General features: G+C 38.7%; 1 protein-coding gene across 2 annotated transcripts in view; it reads right to left on the bottom strand.

The window, feature by feature from the left end:
* The window catches only part of LOC108137836 (zinc finger protein ush), a 61429-nt gene extending 38354 nt beyond the window's left edge, over nt 1-23075 (bottom strand). The window contains exons 1-3 of one of the 2 annotated variants that reach the window (XM_017259761.2): nt 22917-23075; nt 22620-22859; nt 20311-22131 (exon numbers count right to left, since the gene is read on the bottom strand). In XM_017259761.2, coding sequence (XP_017115250.1) covers nt 20311-20353 — 43 coding nt within the window. In that variant the 5' untranslated portion in view covers nt 20354-22131; nt 22620-22859; nt 22917-23075. The remainder of the gene's footprint in view (nt 1-20310; nt 22132-22619; nt 22860-22916) is intronic. The other variant, XM_017259762.2, reaches the window with a different exon arrangement.
* Nucleotides 23076-24085: the final 1010 nt, after the last annotated feature.

Below are 24085 nucleotides of genomic sequence, written 5' to 3' on the forward strand. Positions count from 1 at the left end.
CTTAAATCTTGAAAAATATTCCACGCTTTCGATGGCTGATGGTCGCCTTAACTGAGCGTTGATTTGCCACAGCGATAATTGGCCAAAATCTCTGGCTCTTTCGGCCGCGTGTGAGTGTGTGTGGAATGCCACACAAGCCAAAGGCGAAAGGTGGAAAGAAAATGCAAATTGCCAGAGAAGCGGCGGCGAGAAACTGGTTTCCTCCCCAACGAAGAACTGGTATCCAAGGACCAGATATATCTCCGCTCCATTCGCTCCGTTGTCCAACACTGCTCCTCTGGCTTGCCTGATCGACGCACTTTACAATATCTGCTTTCGGAGATCTGCCGCTGCTGTCTGCAACCATTTTGAATTCACTCTCCGCTCACACTATCTACAAAAAAAACGGGGGATATTTGCGGAGAAGTGGCTTCAGGGGGACCTCAAACCATGCAGATGGAGGGCCTCGAGCTCCCCACTTAACGCTGATTGGTGGCCCAAGTCGAGTGCGCCGCCCCAATCTGGTTTTACAGCCTCAAAACACAGCCTCGTTTGCTGAACACCGCCGCCGCGTTGAATGTGAGCTCCGTTTCAGTTTGAGCCAAGTTGGGTTTGATGCAGAGACTTATCTATTCGGAAAAATAGGGTTTATAGAAAAGTTTGAAAATATATATTTTTAAAATTACTGAGAAGTAACGAAAATGTAAAAACAAAACAGGGAAATATCTATTTGTCTGTGTAAATAAAAACAAGTTGGAATAAATTTCAGAAAAGCAACATAAAAACAAAAATAATTTGAGGAACAACAAGAAAACAAAGCGATTTATCTTTGAAAAAAAAAAGAATTTCGGAAAACTTTAAATATGTATATTTTTGAAATTCCTGAAATATATTGTAAATATATATATACAAACTATGGAAATTTATATTTGTCTACGTAATTATAAAACAAAAAACATAATATCGCAATTATCGCTCGTTTCTATGGACAGACATGACTTTATCAACTCGTCTTAATTAAATTAAAAAATTTAAATACTTTTAAAGGTCAGAAATATCTTTTTCACTGTTTTATAAACGTTTAACTAAAATTAGCTTATCCCCACAAGAGTATAAAACTAATTAAATAAATACATACAAAGAGTCTTAATTTAAATACCTAAAAATATGTTTAACTCTGTTAAATATGTATAATATTTATGATTGCTTTGAAGTAAGTATCCTGTTTACCGAATTCTTGACCGCTTAATCATACAAAATCTCGTAAATCATCGGCATAAAAACAAGCCTTTATCTGAAATCTCCAACCTACATTTGAATGCCCCCCTGGTTGGCGCCCCTGACTGCTTATCGTTTATTTAAAATCAATTAATGCGATCATCCAAAACTGGTCCACTTAGAGTGCCGGCAGCGGGTCTAAAAGCAACGACCACAAGCCGAAAGCAGCGAAATCCAGCTAGATTGTGGCTCCGATAAGGCACTTCGATGACTTCATACGCCACAAAAATCCGAAATCACACCTCAGATGAATATAAAAATCGCTGAGCACTTAAACAGACATCTGCATATGGCCGGCGATCAGCGATTGTCTTTGTGGCGGGCCCATAAATTATAAACCCTCTCTGGGGATAGATAGGCTAGCAATTTTATCGACGACCACTTTCCAATCGCGCAAATCAAATCCAAATGGGATCAAAACGAATCGAGGCACGCGGCGTATACGCAATTTTTATCAGCGCACTCAAAACAAACAACAATCGCAGCTCACAAATGTGTGCGGGGATTTCAATAAAATTAGAAATTTATGGAAATTGCCATTCGGCTGAGATAACGAAATCCACAGACAGCAAAAAAAAAAAAAAAAAAAACTGACAACAAAAGCCAAATATTTAAAAGCTTAAAACTAAAATTTGTCGTTAATGCGACACTCGGACAGTCGATTTGTATCTCGCGGGCTTTCGACTAATGCAAAAAAGATATACGACTCTTAGATGGCATGAGATTTGCATAAAAATCTGCGCTTTTAACCCATTTTTTGTCGCTTTCCGCTCGCTTTGTTTCATTTTATCTGTACAATCAAAAAAATAGCCGCAAAAAAATGGGCGTGGATGCAATCAGATGAATTTGGCCTGTCAGCATTTTCAGTCGGGAAAAACAGTGTAAATATCAACAGCATAGCAACAACAGACAAAAACACATGAAGAATTAACATAAAGGACGTAGCATAATAGGGGGTTTAAGCGTTTTTATTCCCAACTGAACATCATCAGTCAGTGTCAGAGCAGTTGGCGTTTTGGCAGCTTCCGTCCCGCCATTTTACATTTAACATTTTCCCTTTATTTTCCAACACTTTTTTATACTGTTCTGAGATATTCCCGCGTTGATATAAAGGCATCCTTAAATGAGCAACTTTTTTCGCTATAAAAATAACTTTGATTTCTGAATGCGGGGTACACCGAAAATGTTGAAATGTAATGATTGTTGGAAAATAGCAATTCATTTGATGATTAAAAAAATCAGGCAAGCAAATGATTGTTTTTGTATTAAAAAGTTTATATATATAACTCGTATGTATTTGTTAAATAGGTAATTTTTGAAAATTCAATTCTTCAAAACAAGGTGTTGTACATTTTGGAAGTATTCATTCTTCGGATTGATGTATAAAATAAATATTTGATTTGCCTTCTCTTGTTATTTGTCTCATTGTTTTGTATGGTATTTAGAAACGGATTCGCTGTGCGATATCGCAGCTTGCTATCTGCGTTCACTCTGCTCTGCGGTTTTGAAATCCGCCCACAAATTTATATGGCCCGCGATAAGTGCGATACTGCCAGAGTGTATGTACGTATGTGTAACTCACTCACTTGGTACAAGCCACTTGCATGGTACATCGCTTAGGCAGGAAAAGAGTTTTATCGCCTATCGCCGGGAAAAGACGCCTAGAGAAGCGCCTGATAAACGGGGCCTCTCACCACCACCCAAAAACTCACAACTCACAGGCCCGCATCATTTCCAAAAACCCCAAAACAACAGAAAAATCGTTAAAACAATAATGAGGCAACAAAATGGCGGTCGTCTGGCAGTTGCTGACTGATGATTGGTGCAGAACTCACGGTTTGTCGTCCTTATCAACGAGCAATATCAGCCAAACTGATAAGATAAGGTAACAGCGGCTGCGGCAACGAAAGGCAGGGTTAAAAAAAAAAGGGGGCAGGCGAAAAGAAAGGTAAGCTGCATTGGAATCGGCATCGGCTAATGGTCGAAATGCACGCGACATTTTAATTAAAATATTAACAGCCCAGTCGCTGTGAATTATGGGTAGAAGTCGGCGGCCAAAGATAATTGGTAGTTGGAATTTTCGGGACTTAAAATGGAGCTTAAAGACTTAACCGCAGAAGGCCGGTGCACAGCATATTTGCCTAGTCAACAAACTAGCTTTTCACCTAAAATTATATAGTTCCTCAAAGTAAGTTATAAACCTTAATAAGATTAATTGTTAATAAAATAAATAAAAAACGTTGCTAACAAATTTTTGATTGATAAAAAAACTCTATATATTAATTTATATAATTGGATAGCCACAATTTATATGAGAAAATTGTATGTATAAATAAATTAAACTGTACAAATATTTTAAATTATTTTTTCCTACCAACTGTTGACTAAAAATTCTTTGCAGCCACTTAAGAGTTAAGCATAAGCAACCAATCAAGACCAACTAACCGAAGAAGTGAAGAATGAAGTTCAAATCGAAAATGGAGAGAGCGGCAGCCCAAACTAGCCGACTTCATCGCCATCTTTTGCATTGTCGTGGAAATGGCTTATAATGGAAGTTGGCCACGAATATCCACGGCGTCAATTTAATATGGCGAAGAGGCCGGAGTGGGAGTCGAAGCCAGAGCCAAGATGATTTCAATGCAATTCGCACCTCATAAATCACGAAACGTGTCCCAAGAGGAAGGAAAAGCCAAGGAAAAGAAGTAGTTTGGCCACAAGAGATGGCAGGAAATGCAGGCAAGGGAGTTCCAAAATGGGTAGACAGGTAATGCGGCTTTTTTAGGCCTTCGTCGTGCCTTCTAGCTGCTGCTTTGATTTGATAGCAAACTCTGGGATGCAATTTGTTTCGCTGGGCGGTTAAACAGAAAGCAAAAACAAAGAACACATATTAACATAGTTTAAGGTTCTATAGAGAAGTGACTAACTAAAAAAATAAATAAAAAAAACAACAGTTCAACAAATAACATAAAGTTATAGTAACATAAATAATAATATGTAATTAATTATATTAAATTTGGACTACTATTTTGTACTCAATTAGACGTTAGTAGGGAATAATAAACAATCTGTTATGAATTTTAAATATGCCAGAACTTAGTAAAACAAAAAAATGCACTTTTGTGCAGTTTCCCTGTAGTGCAGTGTTAACCAGGTTCTCTTGGGCTATTGGCTTATTTGTAACACTTTGGCTTGGCCCTCAACTCTGCTCTCCGATTGGAGTTCGCTTCTTAACCCCTCAAATCCCGTCTTCCGTCTGCTCAATGTGGAATGTGTGGCCATTAATTGAAAATGCTTTTCTTGGATAGTAAAGTGCCTGAGAGACGGGCTAAAATGAAAGATGGTGTCGAATCGTGCACACACACACACACACACATACAGCCACACACACATCTAGCAAACGGTGACTATGATCCACACCAATCACGATGGCATGCAAACGCCTCCAGGGAGGGAGAACCCAGGGAATCGAGAGCCCAATGGAGAACTCGTGCTCCTCTGGCGGCTAACTCCGTTGATCATCTCGTCCGATGACGCGGATGGCCAGCAAGAGCTAAACGAGCCGTGAAAGTGTTATAATGGGCAATGGGAACGGGATCCCAACCAGAGCAACATAATCGCACTAGGAAAAATTACAAGAAAATACAGTGGTTTTAGAAACAGATTTGGTTGTGGAAAGGACTTTCAAAAACAATATTAATGGGAAAAATACGAGAGCATAACATATATTATATTGGAAATTATGCGATGCTAACTTTTTCCATGTCACCCTATTATTTTTTTCAGTGCCTTTCCATCTGGCACATCATAAGCCATCGTGTTATGTTTGCCTTGGTTGTTAGTTCTGGATTTTTTCTTCTCTGCGGGCTATATTGATATCATAATCATAATCGTTAATTGGACACGCCCATATAGAGAATACATATGTAGAAGGTCCTTCGAAGATAAAAAAGAAACCAAGATGAAAAGTTGCATTTTTGGTTTAATTTTCTTTGGGATAAAATAGCAAAATAAATCACAAGCAATTTTAATGCAAATCTAACACCAATCTGACCCCTTACCCCGGCGAGAGCTTCGTGCAACTTCTTTCGGCAGAAAATGTATCTACAAATTGTGTGGATCAACTGTGCAACCGCAACTCCTGACCTCGCTGAACCAGCACGCTCGCTCTGCGCTTTTTGTGGCAATAACGTGGCCAGCACAGCACCAAACTATTTGGCTAAGCCCAAGAAGGACCAAAAGTTCGGGGAATTGGGGGAGGAGCAAAGATGCAAAGGAAACGGCCCGATGGAGCAGCGCAATGCCAGACAAAATTAACACCTTTTTTCCAGCTGCTGACTGCGGAGCTGCACGAGCTGATTTTGCATTTGAGATGGACACCCAAAACCCAAAAGAAGGCAGAGCTGGAGAAAGGAAGGGAACCGAGCTGGGGAGGAGCAGGCCAGACCAGAGCGATTCCCACTCGAAAGAGAGGAGCCTAATTGGCATGCTAAACAAGCTGCGTTCAACACGATCTACACAAACCTATCAGCAGAAGCCGTCCAGCTCTGAAACGAATCCAAAATCCTCAAAGAACAGTGGTTTTAATTTAAGGAGACTTTGTAACATAATTCTAAGATAATATTGTAAATATAGTCAAAATATTAAAAAAGGACTAGTTTTAAGTACCTAATAATATCTGTCGCATGGTAATTGGTAATTTTAGTTACAGGAATAAATGATTTACAATCGAACATGCATATAAGAAGATATGATAACAATAAAATTAAATCAATTTTCAAGAGCTATAAAAAGACCGTACAATTAAGATGCTAAATTGAATGTCTTTTGCCCCACTGTCACATGTCATTGCATTGGCTTGTTTGTTTAAATGGCATCGGGAATGGTCGAAGTGCGACATTAGTTTCACACGAACGCCCACACTCGGCTCAGATCAAGTCTTTTGGGGGACAGAGATGGAGCGGAGGGGCGTCTCAGAGGGAGGCAATCAAAAGTGGACGATGGCCATCGCTCCCCGACCCAAGAAAAAAGAGGCTGAGGCCCAAACACCGAGTCGAGAAGCAAAGGAAACTGCCCAGAAAGTTTATCAACTTTTTGAGATTCGCTCAAGCCTTTTGTGGCCAACAACAATTGAATGGCAAACGAGCTTATCCACAACCCACACGGGAGTGAAATAAAAGGTGGCTCTACCCATCAAAAATAATAATAATATTCGATAATCGGAAAGAGGAAAACATTGGAAAGGAAATTCTGAGAAGGGCGATAAGAATGGATTATGGTTGCCGCTGAATTACCTTATAAGTTTAAAAATTTTAGTTTTTTTTAAAAAAATAAACTCCTCTGAGAAACAACAAAAATTAAGAAACGAAGAATTCATATAAAAAAAAAAAATAAATAGAATAAAAACAATGGTAAAATAAGTAAAATTAAAGCAACATAATAATAACTATGAATAATTTATATAAGTAATAGTATTAACAATTTTGTTAGATTATGAAATATCTTCAGATTACAAAGAAATTTAAATACATGTCTAATCCCTTTTCACTTGTGCAATAAATAGAAGGCCAACCTTGTCGGGCTTAGTAAATATATAAATAAATAAATAGTAAAAAAACACTAGTCAGACAATGTAAAATATGAAATTTTTAAACTATATAAACTCGCCAACTGCCAGCTTTTATGACTCAGACCTTTCAGACGCCTTTCAATACATCGGCGCAAGACAAGGGAAAACAAAACGCACCCAAGGATGGGACATGATATCACCTATGGCCATGCGGGGCCCATCAAGCCCGGCGTCTGGCGGTCACATTTGGGATAACAGTTCTCGAGATACGCGCTTTGCTCTGCTCAAAAACCTTTTTCAGCCGTACATTATGAACAGGGATCGAAAACGGAGTATATGGTTGGTCAGCACAGGGTATGGTATGGTATGGTATGGTGTGGAACGTGGAGTGCTGCTATCGCTGCACTCAGTCAGTCAGTCAGTCGGGGCTAATCTACACGAAGTTATCGGCCATGGAGCCAGCTCTCTCTCACCAAACGAAGCCCCTGCCCCCTCCTATCACCTTTTCTCCTCGTCGGGATACGGCGAAGACGCCAAGTGAATCATGCTGGGTCTCGGATTGGATAAGCTCGATGTCGCTGCACTTATAAAATAATTATAAGAAGGCATTGGGGGGCGGGTTTGTCGGGGGGAAGGGGGCAACAACACCTCACCCACCTGTCCCCCCTTTTGGATAGAACAACGAAGTGGGGGTCAGAAATGCGGGCCAGGCTTTGTACTCGTACTCGGCGGTTTTTGTGTGGTCGATTCCAGACGGGGAGTAATCGGACAAAATGCCTTTTGACTTTGACGTGCCAAACAAAAGTCGCGGCCTTATCACTGACCTCGATCTCTACGCAATGGGGGGAATTTGGGGAGGGAAAGAAAGGGAACTACACTGCGAGAAATCGAACAATTATACTGCATTAAATATGTTATAACAAAATTAAAAAAAAAAAACGGATTAAAACAAATTAAATATTGAGAATATTGAACCACAAAGAATTTTCTTATAACTCTTATATAATGCTATCGTATAGTTAAAACTTAAAGCTGTAGCTATGTGGCTAAATATTTTCATAAAATTATAGTGTACTAGAACCGATCCGGAATATGTTAACAATGCTAGTATTATTAGTTCGCAGTACTTGATTATTTTTCGCTCTGCAAGAGAGCGGCGAGCTTGACAACCGAAATCCGAAAACGAAAGCAAACGACCAAAGGCAAATAATGACAGGCAATGAAAATCGAATCGAATGTAAAGCAAAGAAAGAAGCCGAGCAAAAGCCGAAACCGAAATCAAATCAAAAGCAAATCAAATTCCAGCGCAATGTTCCACGTAAATCATAAATTGGTCTATCTCGCGAAGAGATCTACAAACGGATGCTCCAAAGCGGAGCAAACATAATTAAGAAAACCGAAACTGAAACCGAAATCGAAACTCAAACTCAAACCCAAACTAAGAGATAGAGTGGGGCAGTTGGCAGGGGAGGGTTGGGATGGGATGGAGGACAGACGAGATGGATTGCCAAATGGCAGCTCCATTCGTATCTATACTCGTCAGATACGAATGGCTCCGGAGACAGGGCAAATATCATGGTAGTAACTGGCTTGTCCAGATTCAGCTTCGATACACCCGATAGCGATGATGGTTACCAGAGAATTAAGGGAGTTTTTAGGTGAACCTCGGGATACCCAGATGCGCAGTTATAAACATCATAAGTGTTGGCAAAAGAGTATTTCTAATGTTCATTCATTTCTTTATTTATAATTATAATAGGAGTCCCTAAAATTATTACTATTATTACTATTATTTACTATTACTCTAAGGATTACATGGTCTCTTAGGTAGATAAAACTTGAAACTAAAGTTATAAATATATAAATATTTTTTTTCGAATAGATAACAAGTGAAACTAAACATTTTGGAAAAAATAATTTATTTAATTAATTATGTTGATACAATTCGGTTGTCAAGTGAAAGTAAAGTTCAACTCATATAGCTTGTTTTATTCATAGCTGTTTTGTACTGTATTAACAAAAATATTTTGTATTTGGATGAAATTTCCTCACTAATATCCCCATAAAATTATAAGGTATCATAGCCAACAGCAATTAGTGGAGATGGCGGAATTCAATGCCGGCGACAAAATGTCTTTATTCATTTTCTTGTTATTGCTTAATTTCTTTTCAAATCGAATTCATATTTCGCCCGTTCAAAGTGGCGACAAAAGAGGGCTGCGGTGCGGTGGGTAGCGGTCGATGGTCGATGGCCTTATCAGTTGCTCAATAAATGACGCACAATGACAGCGGCATCCGAAGAATCCGGGATGAGGTGGCGGTGGTAAAACGAGAATGATGCGCAAGATTTGCCCAAGTGGAGAGGGACTGGGAACGGTTTTGCTATCAACATTCTCATAAATCGATGGCCAGTGGACAATCCATTGCAGAAGAGGGCGGGGACCTTATCTAAATGCCATTTAAGAGAGGAAGAAGCCAAGTCAGAGGAGTAGGCGAATGAGGGACACCTTTCAAGAAACACAGAAACACACAGGCACAAGACACAGGTGCTGTACAAGTAGCAGCAGCAGAAAGAGCCACGCATTTTGTGGCCCCATAATTAAAATGTTTTAAATGCTAAAAGGACGGCCAGGGCCAGGGCAAGACCAGGGCAGAACGCGAAAGCAGACAGAACACGTTGTTAACATTCATCTAACCCCCGGCAGCCCCCGCCTTAACCCTCTAAAACCCCCGGCAATTACGCTAAACTGAACAAACAGCAAAGCTGTAAACAAACACGCATCCATCAGCGCCAAGCCCTCGGACCAGTTGCAAGTTGTAAGTCGCCGGTTGCTGCTTGTTGTTGGCTGTTGCGGTTGCAACAGGTATTTTATTCCCGCCACGCACTGCAAACCCGTTTCTCAAGGCAGGACAGTTCCGCCGGTCCACAAAGATCCCCAGATCCGAGATCTCAAGTGAGACCTGTGCAGCTCCTAATGGCGCCTGTTGCCATGTAAATTATGCTTCCTCAACACTTCTGCTCGCAGACTGTGATCTTACCCCAGTTCATTTATGGTGGGGTAATGTGAATAACTCTTGGATCTCATTTGGCATGGGATCATAATAAATGGAATGAGTAATAGAAGGAAAAACTAATGGAATTTAAAAGGTTATGCTAAAAGCTAATTTAGTTTAGATAGAGGTTTCCCTCGAAACATTAAACTTTTGACAAGAACAACATTAGGCAAACATTTTACGCTTTAGGATTCATTTTTATTTTCCAATTGGGGCCGATTTGAACTAACTAAAAATCTTTAAAAGTAATATAAATTTAGTTAAATACAATATGAATAAATCAAACCCAAACTAAGCTATGTAGCTATAAGGCTATGTAGCCTTTTTGGTTATAAATCAGAAGACTGGGTAAAATTCTATTAAATAAGATCAGTCTAGATTAAGCACACTCTCTAAAGAGTATATTTAATTCGACCTTACTGAACTGCAAGTTGTTTCTGGCTGCTTGACTCTCTTTTCTCCCGCTCAATAGCCTCGATTCTCGACTCTCAATTGGCTCCACTTTGGCGGCGCATTCGATAGCTCTTGGAGATATTCTCCTGTCCACGTGTGTATCCCCCTATCGTCATATCATAATGGAAGACGAGACTGTGAGGCTGGCATTTAGATTAGACTGGCGGCGGCGGCGGCGGCCAATGTCTCCTGTCTTCCATATTCCATCTACCATCGACCATCTACCATCTGTGGTCCACAGACCTCGGTCTTTCCTGCATCTGCATCTGCATCCCTGCGACAACCAAATGCAAGTTGTGGGCCATTCAAGTGATTAGGCTTAAAGTGCTCTGCAAGGCGGGACTCGGAATCCAGATTGCGCCGCGACTAAAGCTGTTATGGATTCGTCGCATTCTTTGCCAAGCCAGGCGCCAAAATCACTTGATTGGGAGAGAAATCCACATCAGCGATATAGAGGCGAAACAAAACCGAGCTAATGAGATTTTTTTTTTTTTTTTTTGGAGCTGATGACGCGATTTGACTGCTTCAGTCTCAAATGAATTTTTCGGCAGAGCTCGCAGATAAGAATCGAATAAAATATTTACTCCCCTCTGTAACATGAGTTATTCGTTTTTAATCTTCGATTTCGATTCACTGTTTGCAGTTGTCACACAGAAAGAAATTTTATATGTTTTTCAATTATTAATATAAATATGACAAATGCATTAAAAAGATTAGAAGGTTTTATGAAGGACAGCTCATAACAACTAAGACAACTTACACAAGAAAGAAAGTTGAGAGTAAATGAAAATGAGTTTGCTAGTAAAATATTCATTAAATCATAACAAAACAAAAATTCAATAAAAGATAGCTTGGAATTGAATTTTTGGAAAGATTTTTTGTTGCATCTAAGCCGTAATGTTTTTTTCAGCGTATCAATATAAAGGGTACTGCTCTGGTTGAATTCAATGTTACTGAAAATTGAAAGTTGGGTTCGGCTCGAAGACAAGCCAAAGATAAACGAACAAAATGGCCACCGCCCGACATGAAGGAGCTCCAAATGCTCTGGGCTATCGTGGCGTGGGATCGGCGCAAAGCTAATGGCATAAATAGATTTCATATTGTCCTCCATTTGCGCCCCCCGTCCCCTCCCTTACCCTCCCCATCTCTTGCCTTCAATCTTAATTACACATAGACAGAGTGCGTCGCTTTGATCAGCAAATGAAATCTAGAAATATATTTTTATGGATTTTTAATCGATTGCCGCACGTTGCCTTGTTGGTTTCGCCGGCCTTTTGGGCCACCGATTCCATCGATGGCATCTCGCTGCCATTCAGTTCGCTTTTGATTGTCGTGCGTAAACACAAGATACCCAGAAGAGTAAAAAAAATACAGGGGAATTCGGGAGCAGGTGGGGATTTCAGAAGTACAGAGAAAAAATAAAAATTAGATCCATGCAGACACTGTAATAAAATTGAATTAGAAGCAAATTAGTTTTTGTTGCTTAAGTTTGTTTCCAAACAGAAGTCTCATTTAGCAGTACAGATTTAGGCCTGTTTTTTATTTTTATAAATATATTCTTTTATTTCTATTCCTTCAGTGTTGCTAGCATTGTAAAAGACAGAATTTTGTCTTTTATCGGGTAATTAGTTTGCTTTTATGTTCCCCAATTCTCCACTCCTACGAATCAAATTGAGACATCCCAATTTTGGTTTATGCGTAGGTGTCTCAATACCACCAAACCATATCCCCATATTTCGTGTGCTTATCTCTAATGACAAATGTTTGCTTAAAAATCTTTTAATTGCACTTGTTTCGTGCTTCGTTGTGGCTTTTTCTGCGTCCGTGCTGTTGCCTCCTGATAAGCCAAATTAATCGCAGCACTTAAATTTTCATTTTTAAACTTTTCAGCAATGTGAGCGTCTAATTTTTTGTGTGGTATGTATGGCCCACGACTTTCGATACGACTTCGTTTCGATTTCGATGGCAAGGCAACACTCAAGTACTTCCAGGCGCATGTAAACTTAATCAATTTATCACCAGACGGACAGGAGAGAGAAGTCGGGGGCCTAGATTGTCGTGAGAGCTGTACACTTTGTAATTAATAATTGATTGATGAGGTGTGTGAAATAAGCAAAACATAACTTCTAGTCGAGGGGCAATCGTAGCCAGTTCCAAAAAGTAGATCCAGGTTTAGGGGGTAACTGAAGAGTTGAAATCAAAGTGAATTTACCTGATAAGAGTTTATTTCTGTTATAAATTTAAAAAGGATATTGATGTTTCAAAAGATTTATTGCTTTTACGTTTATGTTCCTCATAATTAGATTTAAGTATTAACTTATCCTTAACAAAGAATATAAGAAACAATCTTCTGAGTAATCTATACACATTATATAAGATTTAACATGATTTGTGGTTTTATTTTAAGATTTAGCTTCTAGAAGGATGTATATATATTAAAGAAGCTTCTTGGATAAGTTAAACTTAACTGGGCAACCTCCCCTTCACATCGATTATATTCGTGGCTTAAACATAGTCCATGGGACTTTCATTAGCTATAGATTTTTTTGGCAGCCAGCCTCATCTAGCAATCTACACTCAATCTCGCTGGCTGGCTTAATAATTTTCAAGGTCTGCACTTTGACTGGCAACGGCCACCAGCAGATAATCGCCAAGAAAGAGCGCTCATACTATACGGGAACATATAAACACCATATATGTATATACATGGAATATGTGGTATATGTGGCGATGATTTGCGGTCTAATGCCCCGGGGCAGGCGAGGCCCGGGTTTAATCAGAGATTGCAGATGAAAGCGACAACAACGAGGCAGTCAAGGAACGAATGCACACGGGATGGAGATGGAGATGGAGGAGACTCAGAGGAGCACACCACGAGGATCGATGGATGGATGGATGGATGGACAGACGTGGTTGGGTCAGTTCGGTTGGTCAATTAAACGAATGCTGCGCTGATCGCTGGGAATAGATAATAGGACCCCGGCATGAACTTTATTTCGAGATAAGGCCACGGCTCCCAAGATTGATAAAGAAAACCAAGAGCAAACCGAAAAGCGAATTTGAACAGAATGCCCAGAATCAAAACTAATTAAGTGGGTGGAAGAGCAGAAGGAGGAGCAGTCCAAGGAGGAGTAGTCAGGCGTACGATGATGATGACGATGATGATGATGATGATGCTTATCTCCACACGACGTTTCCCCTTGCCGAAATTGAAAATCGTCGGAAATCTCAAGTTGAAATCAAGGGGCCAAACACTAGACGGAATTCGTCTTGCGAAGCGATAACGATAACGATTATCGCTGACAACGCACAAGAACATCACATCGTACGAAGCACTCGAAATTGGAAACCCGCCAGATGAACGCACGCAGATAAGGTGTCGAAATTTGAACTGAGATTTGTCGCGCCGATATCTCAAAATGTCATTCTATCTCCCTCTTCCTGTATCGCCATCTCTGTCTTTATACAAGTGGTAGTTTTAAACTTAAAGGGTATATTGATTTGATGCAGATTTAAAGCAACGGTTTTTTAACACTATTTAACATGCAGAAACAACTTGATTTTGACACACAGCATTTTAGGAAGCCCATTTAAAATCATTCTATTACTTAATTGATTTAGATTATACACAACAAAAATAAATGGCAATATCGAAAAAATCGATAACATTGAGGATATCGATTTAATAACCATAAAACATAAACATTATTTGGAGGCACATCATCTTAGAAAATCTGTAAAATGTTCATTCTGTTACTTCATCTGTTTCAGTTTAGAGACGTATTTAAGAAAAGACGACGTCATATAATAAATTCAAAAGATATGCCTATATAGATATCGACACCCCCAAGAAACTAAAGATCGACGTTTAAAATAATATATAATTATGGGATGCTTGGAACACAGTAAAAACTGGACTATAAATACCGGCTAGCCTTCGACTTTCCCTTCTCTTAATTGTTTATATAGTAGAGTGGGTCTATCGGCCGATCGGTGGACACTAGAGCGATCAGTCGGTCGGTTAGTGGGACGATGATAAGAAATACTTTGCCTTTGGAACTTCCCGTCGGTCGGCGGTGCCCACTGAATATAGAAATCAGTTATATTTTTCGGCGGCCGATAGTCATCGCCTATCGGCAAGATTCGGAGGTTTCGAAGAGGCGCTGACAGAGATTTATGGCATTCAAAGTGTTTCGCTATCAACGCCCCCGGCGACAGTAAATTCATTGATTCCCCTGGGAATGCCTCTCGTCAAAGCTGGGTCATACGATGCCATTTCTGCCGATTCGATCATTCCGAATCGAAAATGAAACTGATATCAGATGCAAACGACGACTGGCGAATGGAAATTAATTAACCCGCCAGATATCGCGCCGTGGCCGGAGGGAAATCCGCAACTCAACGTTGGAGATCGATCATTCAGATACTGGCCGTATATTATACAATGTTACGAGTATATATATATATCGCTTTGAAACCCTATATAAATATATTGTCATTGCTCTGGGGATCTTTATCTGTATCCGACAAACCACATCACATTGACATTTTTATCTTTAGCTGAAAATCTCTTCAAATTGTTATAAACGAAAAACACACGACAGCAATTGTTGTTGTTGGGCGAGTTCATTCTCTCATTTTTGAAGCAAAGCGCGACAATCTTGCCATCAGATCAGCTGATAAAAAACAACCGACCAGACCCCGGAGCATTGTACAAATCATACAACAACCGTCGCAGTAACAACATCGTAAAGTCAACCACAACAACAACCACAATCGACAGCTGTTTTAAGCGATTTTTAGCTTTATTTTCTCGTTTTGCTGCCTGGTTTGTTTGTATTTTACGAAGGGAATGTTTGGAAAATGACTACAAACCATTATCGCCGACCGGGCATCAAATTTCAAACTTATTTCGATTGCATTTAACGATTAAAGCTAAAATAAAACCTCGACTCGATACAGAGAGGGATAAAATGAGGAAGACGGAGAATAGTTCAATTTCACTATCGCAGGTGCTTAGTCAACTGTGGGAAAGAGTTATCACAATCTCAAAATGCCTTTCTTTTGAGTCATGAAACGAATTCTAAAGGGATTTCGAAAACAATTTTTGAATAATAGATCTTAAGAGTTTATTATTGCTAAATAAGTCCAATTATTTAAAATACAACTGAAGGACCTTAACAAATTGAATAATTTCTAAATGACTAAATTGCAGAATCGTTGTTTTATACAAACTAAAATTTAAGCACTTACAACAATTCGCAGATCGCTGAATAACTACCTAATTTTATTTTCTACACATTTTTTTATATTTTTAAGGCAAAAAAACAATTAAGTGTCAGTTCGATAAAAAATCAGACTGTGTAAAGAGTCACTTGAGCTTTTTCCAAAATTAATAATGATAATTCTTTTATACGTCAAAACTTTACGTCTGTTTGATGACTAACTTAATTTGATAGCTTATTTCCGTTGATGATGAGCGATTTTTTTGGACGAAAAAGGAAATGGATCACTTTTATTAAAATGACTAATACGCAAATTTACATGAGTTTCTATGACATGAGTTTTATTAAATAAATTCATGATTAAAAAAAATCGGTTTAAAACATTATATCTGCATACCGATCTGAAGTGTTTCACATGATTAAGATCCCTTAGCTCATTCTTAAAACAAGTTTATCAGTTTTTTTCAGTTGCCTTTCCCCATTGATTAATCACTTTTTGAAATTCCCTTCTCATGTGATAAGAGCGCAAAAAAAAACATGGCAAAAAACTGCAATAAATATATCGACAATCTGAATTTCGCTGGCTGACTAAGTCGATCGTCAAGTTACTCCCTCACCCCTATATAACACCCCCTGGGTGATATCCACCCCAACCATTCATTCGCCTCACTTGATATGCAAATGTGCTGGCCAAAAACAACGATAATAAAATGCAACAAAGTGAAAAACAACATTTTGTAATTTGTAATGCTTGTTAATGTTTTTGTTTTTTGTTTTTTGTTGTTATTGGTATTGGTATTGTTGGTGGTTTTATCTGGTGATATTTCCTGGTCCGATTTCCAGCAAATCAACAAAACAGAGACAAAGAGAGAGTGTGAGAGGGAGAAGCTTATCGCAATTATTAAAATACAATGTCAAAATGGCCAAAGCTCGAGATTATCTTTGCCAATTGAAATGGACAGAGCAGCCAGAGGCGGCGGGTCGAGCAAATATGATACAAAGGGGGGCCACAAGGGGCCTTGGCTTCGTAACCTGAGCCCTGTCGCTTTTTGTCGCGGCTGCAACTGCAGCTCTTCGAATGCAAACTGTAATTGCAATACGCAGTTAGCTAGCTTTTCTTATCGCTCAAACTCAGCTCTGCTCCATAGAACCCCTCTATATGGACCCCCCCGCAAAAAAAGCCCCCTCTTCACGCCAAAAAGCGTAGCGAACCGCTTGACACGTACCCGCTCCGATTTTAGATATGAGAAAGAGGGCCCCAGTGGAGCCCAAGTCTGAGACACACGGAAAAATAATACAAATAAATTACTTAAGCTTTATATGATGACCAATGTTTGGTATCTGTTGAGACTATTTCTTTGTTTTAGATCAGCACATCTTAATAGGGGTTAAAATACGCTTTTTAATTTAATTTTTTAGCCTATTATCTGTTATTTGGGAATATTATTTTGTTACACCCAAAAAAAAGTTGCCAAAGAAACTTTTGTTACATAAATTTTATATTCGCAGATATGAAAAATTTCATAATAACAAAATAATTTCGGTATAAAAATTAAACTTAAAAGTTGGAGCTGTATTATTTAGTATTGCACTAATACTTATACTTAAATACTGACTGCAGTTTATTTTTAAGACACACTTATTAAAACTATTTTTTTGGGTGTGCATACTTTAATACATTTTTGTTTTTTTTACCCTTCAGTTTCTTCCAATGTATTTGCGCTTGGCCCGCTTGAAATCGACTCAAACTCAAACTTGGCTTGACTTTTAGCCAAATTGTCACCCGCATTTAAATGACTATGTCGATGGGCCGATGTCTTTTGTTGGTGCTGCCGGAGAATAGCAACAACCGAACAACCGAACAACAAAACACACAAGCGAACATCCAGCAACCGACAAACAACAGCTGGTCATTAACATAAAATTAGTGATAAGCGTAATTAAAATTTATAAAAACAAAACCAAAAGGCAAGCCAGCCACAAAAGTGTTTATCTATGTGCGACTGCACTCCCTCAGGTCTCGAAACTCTTAAATGGTATGAGATAGATATCAATGGCAGGTGGGACTTGGTTAAAATTATAATACCCCAGGAAATACCCTAGCAAAATAGTAAGAAAAAATATCTTTCATTATAAGTAAAAAAGAAAAGGTTTAGTGTGTATTGAACGAAGCTTGTTTTTAGGTTTTGATTAATATTTCATGTTGAAGCATTTAACTTTTTAAGAATGTAAAAAACTGTTAAAATTTAAAGGAAACCTATTTATTTTTAATGGGTATTTCACCAATTTAAAAATCAAGAAGACCCCTTTTTAGAGTATTTCGAAAACGAACCCGAGGGCGTTGTCATCACGATTCCTGCACTCCGAGTTCGAGACTATACGCTCCGATACAAATGTCAGTTATTGAAGCTTATGTAAAGGCAACAATAACAACGCCTGGAGAATATCCAACAAAAGCTACGCAAGTTGATGTTATTTGCTGTTGTTCTTGTTGTTGTTGTTGCTGCCACTGCTGCTGCAATTGTGATAAAACTTTATCGAGTTGCGCTTTGAGTTCTTTTTTTCTCGCCTTCCAAACCCAACCACCTCCCATTGCCCATCGCACATCGCCCATCGCCCACTAAGCTATGGAAAACAACGGGACAGAAGTGAAGCAAGTGTGCAAGAGATAAATATGCAAAGCACAAATGTTAGGGGGAGCAAGTGGGTGGGTGGTGGTGTTGGATTGTTACCGAGGGATAACCCACTGATAGGGCAGGTGCAACAACAACAACAACAACAACAACAACAGAAGCCCCCAAAAACAACAATGAACTACAGCTGCGCAGATAAAAAATACCCTAAATTATCGTAACGCAAATGGTAAAGTTTTTCGTTATCCATTCCTCAGTACCGTATAAATAGTTGAACTTTTTTAGCTTAATAGGTCTTGAGTACCAACAGATTTTAAAATAGGTTCTAATAAACTGTCCCTATAGTTTAAAATTGTATCCCTAATTGCTTTTCGTAACTATTTATTTTAATCATTCTTCAGTAAACTATAAATAGATAAACGTTTTAAGCTTAATAGGTATTGATAATTATTTGAGTACAAACATATTTTAAAATAGGTTATAAGAATTAAGGAATTTCTTTATCCATTGTTCGTTGCCCTATAAATAGTTTAAAAATGTAACCCTAATTGGTTTTAGTAACTATTCAAGTATAAATAGTACTTTCAAAGTTGCTGATTACAGTCTTCGGAACTTCATTAGTAGTTAAAAGCTATGGAGATTAAAGTTAAATGCGTGCTTAAAATAGATTCAACGGAATTATGAATGTTCTTTAAATAGTTCTAAGTAAAATGGGTCATGGTACGAGTAGTTATTTGAGTGAATCTATTGTAGTAACAGCTAAGTGTTAAGTGCTGGAATTCCCTTAATGATCGCTTGTGTAGATCTCTATATAGTGTATCAAAAGCTTCGTTGGCCTCGGCTCAAGTTATCGATTCTGCTGCTTACTGCTGGAAGTTCCACTTCCATGACTCGATGTGATATCACTTGCTGGGTAGTTGTTGGCTTGTGGGATTGGGTGGAAATGGGGGTTCTGTTCAGCCAGCCGAGAAACGTGCTTGGAGCCGAAGCAGCGACAGCGATAAGGAGTCCAAAATGGCCAAGTTCAAAATGGATAAGCGGCAAACTGAGGCAAGCAGGGGACCTGAGACTGAGGTGAGTTCAGGTGTCTAGTGTCGCAGGTCCGGCACGTTTTATCGATTTCGAATCCGAAATGCATTCATTGGGTGTCAAATGGTACGGGGCCATAAATTTATCAAATGGCAAACAGCGAAATGTAATTAGTTAATACTCTCGAAGTACTCTCTCTTCTCGACTCCCCGACAATATTTATAAGGTGTGTCAGCGGCACGTACAACAGGTATCGATATCGATAACGAGGTGACAAAGAAATTTCATTTGAATGAGCAACAAAAGTTGACAATTTGTTTAATACCCACTTAAAGCTTGCATAACCAGGGGGTATATTGGCTTCATATCCCCCAGTACACAAACAGAAGTTGAAAAATTAAAAAAGGGTATATAATACCTATAATCTGCAATACAAATACATTTCTTCGTTTTAAGTGATAACGATCTTTTTAGAGAAGTTGTTCGTTATCAAAGTCTAAATTAATCATTTTAACTTATGGTCGCAAAATCTTGACTTTATCGTTCTCACTTGCTTTGGTTTATTTTTTTTCGACTGCTTTGTCATGGCATAGTTTATCAGCTGTACCCCTTCTTTGTCTTCTACGTTTGCTGTGTGTTCGTTCACATGTTCTGCTGTCCAAAAAACGAGAGCTGCTGACCAAGCGAGCGAATTTGATTGGGTCAACTGGCGTTCAGATGGGAAAACCGATTGTGAAAAGTGGAAAGATCGAAAAGATATATAAAAGTATTTATAAAGTATTAAATAAAAGTTTTGTCACAATCTCTTTAACAATCTCTTCAAATTTTTATATAGGATAGGATATAGGAAATGCACTGATTTAATTATTAAATTAATCTCAAATATTTTTTATTCCTAACATTTGTAAAGCAATAAACTTAATAAATTTTTAAATAACTATATACATTTTTTTAACACATTATAAATTTACTTCAATGTGATACAACTTTTGAACGTCACTATAATGCTTTGTGACTTTAATGGGTAATGTTATTTGAGATTAAGCCTTAATTATTATACTTTTAGAATTCAGGAAACCTTAACATGACTCACCTTTATTCAACGGCTTGGGGTTGGACTGTTTGCGTCGTGACATTTCGAGTCCAGCTGCGGGACTGAGATATATGTGCAGCTACGTCGGCATCAAAGTTGCGGAAGATCCAAATCCGTTTCCCTTTTCGCGAACATTTACCGGCGGATGCAATCGCACTCACACACAGGCACTCACTCTCACACACACGTCGAGTATCAATTATGGGCAATCAATGCGATTATTTGTAATATTTGTATTATTGACGGCGATTAACAAGACTTAATGAATTTTTAACGATCGGCGCGGCAAAAAACGCGCGCGATTCGGATCGAAATGGAAGTGGAACTCCGATTGGAATGGTATGGATGAGCAGCTCCAATTGGAATGCAACAGGCGATAATCATCAGCAATATCTCGAATCGCATCAATATCTAATTAGTTTTTTGCTCTTGATATTTTTATTATTATTTATGCAGTCGCGTGTTTTTTTGCCAAAAGCCTCTCGAATGGCAGCTTGGCATGCGGAGACGTCCGTTCAAAGCAATCGCTCGCTCACGAATGAAATGAAAATAAAAGCTCCCATTGGGGAGAAGAGAATGGTCTTATTGGAGCGCGCGCATTTGGGCTCTCTCTCTCTGTTTCCATTTTGTTTTGACTTGGATGTTCATTGCTTCGCTTGCTTTGGCGTCTGCTTCGCCGACTGATAAGAATCAAAACAAAAACGCCGAAACTTTTACGCACGTTTTCACACTTTACTTGCTGTCCTTCTTTCTCCTTCCTTATTTAAAGCGGTTTTAACCATTATCTTATTGGATTTCATTTTGTAACTGTTTTAAAAAGATTGTTCCAACTTTTAGCGTTTTGCCAGAGTAGAAATTTGCTTAATTTAAATCACCTTTCAGTCACTTCTAATTTGTAATTAATTTTGCTGTTTTACTTAAGTCAGTTTATTTCAATTCGCTTAGTTTTATGTTTTTCTTCTACGCTTTAGACTCCAACTGCAGGCAAAAGGCGTTAGTAAATGGCCTCTTTTCTTAGACGAAATTGTGAGCAACTGCCTGAGAAGATGGCACTTTAGGCCGCCAGCTGGCGCTTTAGTTACCGTTAGCTATGCATACTTTTAGGCTTTCCATAGAGGGCGCCACTCATAGGCGCTGACTTCAAACGAATAAGTCGTCTAGGTGCATCTAACCATGATTCATTTTAGTTTATGGCATCAAAAATATATAAATAATTACTGCAACGTCCACAGAATTCTATTTCCTGTGTGAACATTATTTTCAGCATTTTATTTAGCTGCACTTCCGTTCCTTTTTTTGGTTAATTTTTTTACTACGCTTCGCTTTTTGTCTTGTAATTTGCACCTATTGCCAGGATTTAATGGGAATTTCTCCTGCTTTGCATTGGATGCTCATAGATTTTAAAAATTCCGACAGCAGCGGAAATGAAAAGCTTCCTGCGGGACAAGCTCGATGTGAAAAGAGGGTGGTGGTGGGTGGGTGGAATTCCAAAGGCTGCATGCAAAGTGGGATGCATGGCAATAAATATCAGAAACCAGTTAGCAGGCCATAATCCACGCTAACATATGGCCGAGTCGATTAGCCACGCGACCTCTACTCCACGGGGTTTCCTCTTTACCCGTCCTTTCCTTTGGTCATTTGCGGTCTTCTTTCATTCATTTTTGCACCCATTTTATTCAAAACCGTCCCTTGGTTAATCGCTAATGAAGTATACGCACCGTTGACCTTCGCAACGTTCGTTCATCTTTGTCGCTTTTTAGGCAATCTCTCTGATCGCTTTTTTTTCTGTTCTTGATGCAATTCAAAAATCTCGCAGCAAGCCTATAAATAAATAAACGTTCACGGTTGGCACTACTTTGTGAATACTTGTACATAACTAAAAGATTTGGTTAAGCATTAAAAGTAACTAAAATTTCGAAATGGTTAGGTACAACTCCTTCAGTTATCATTAAAATTGAAATTTAATACTTAATGTTATTAACCTTTCAAAGCGATTAAAACTGTACCTACAATTATTGATAAGTTAATAAAAAAAATTAAGTACAAACCATTTTTATCATATATATAAAAAAAACGACAAAATTGGTTGGGAAACACTTTCTAAATCTGGCGCTACACAAACTAATGGCCTTCGAACAAGCTAAAAACGAAAATACTGTAAGAGGCACGGAAAAAAAAATGTTAAATAGCCATAACTAATTTTAAGGGGGATCCCAGTCAATTCGGCTTTAAGTCATATACTTAAATGAGTGGGCTGCTTCTTTGTTAGTAACATCGAAACTACATATATCAATCAGTTGTCTAAATACCCAATTGGTTGTATAGTTTCACCGAATTTTTTGGCAAGCACAAAAGCACCCAAAAAACGCAATAAACACATAAACACAATCCGTAACCGAGTCGGCCTCCTCTGTAATCATAGTGCATTACACTCGACTGGAGGCCTGATGGAGAGATTGGGGGATTGGGAGATCCGCACTGGGAGGTGATGAGGCGAGGTGAGCAACTTCCAGGTCAAGCAACTTCTGGCAGCAAGGCCATGCCCGTGACTGAAATGGAAATGGAAATGACAGCCGCAAAATAATAAAACAAAACAAAAAACGAACCGAATATCTGCCGAAATTTTGGCGGGGGAAGCGAATATCATTGACCCAAGGTGCAGTTACCTTGTGTGTTCGTGTTCCCTCCAAGTGCAATGATCCGATGATCTGATGCCATCCGATCGGAAGCGGCGTGTTTCCAACCCTGGGAGATTCGACCTTACCCTGAACGCAAAAGTATATGCACAAGTGTATGGGAAATGGGGGTCAATACACTAAACCAGTCAATTGTGAAAAGTATAGACTTGCATTCAGAAAATTTACGATTATAATTTAAGTTTTAAAGGTCATTACTATAGCTAAATTACACTTGGTTGTAAATAGATAAATTACACATTTTTAATATAATTAATTTAATAATACAAACATGTATAAAAAAAATTTATAATAAAATAGTAAATGGTAGATTTCATTAAAAACTTGGAATGACAATAAGAAGAACACTATACAAATTTACAAACCCAAACTTTAAGATAAAGAAGTTGATGAATAAGATTTTAATTAGAAATACTTTAGGCAACTAAAATATTGACTTTGTATAAAAGAATGGTAAAGATCTCATTAGGATAAGTATGTAAGTTTGGGAATTACTTAATATTATATCTTGCGTACGTTTTTTTTTCATTAAGCTTGCAATTCTCTTACACTCTCTTCTGGTGATCGGAACTCTTTGATTGCCTTCTCTTCTGACTGTTTTCTGATGCTGATCCACTCCCAAGATCTGCTCGGCTGGGCTCCTTGCATAAATTAAAACAGATGATGAAATTCGCCAAGTTTGTCGCATAAGCGAGCCAAAAAACCAAACAAACTGTTGCCCAAGCGGAGATAAAATTATTCACTTATTTTTATAAAAAGCTTCTTTGTTTTTGGCCTTTTTACCGCCCCCTCCGCTGCTGCATTTGCCGTTATACAGACCGTCGACGACGCCCCCAAAAACTCACTGCATTCGCCCAAAGTCCAATTGGCCTGACCCGCCCCCTTTTCCCCCGATATTTAGTATTGATAGGTATTTTTAGTTACAACAAATGCAATAGATTTTCCCTTCTTATTTTCGCATATTCAGTTGCTCCCTCGCTCGCTAAATAGTCGCTGCTAGTTGGGGGCCGTCGCCATTGCGGTAGGTTCGTCCCATGCAGCGTATACGTAATGCCGAATGGCACAACCGCAATTTTAAG

The sequence above is a fragment of the Drosophila elegans genome, unplaced genomic scaffold (genome assembly GCF_018152505.1).
Source record: "Drosophila elegans isolate 14027-0461.03 unplaced genomic scaffold, ASM1815250v1 contig_814, whole genome shotgun sequence".
Lineage (NCBI taxonomy): Eukaryota > Metazoa > Arthropoda > Insecta > Diptera > Drosophilidae > Drosophila > Drosophila elegans.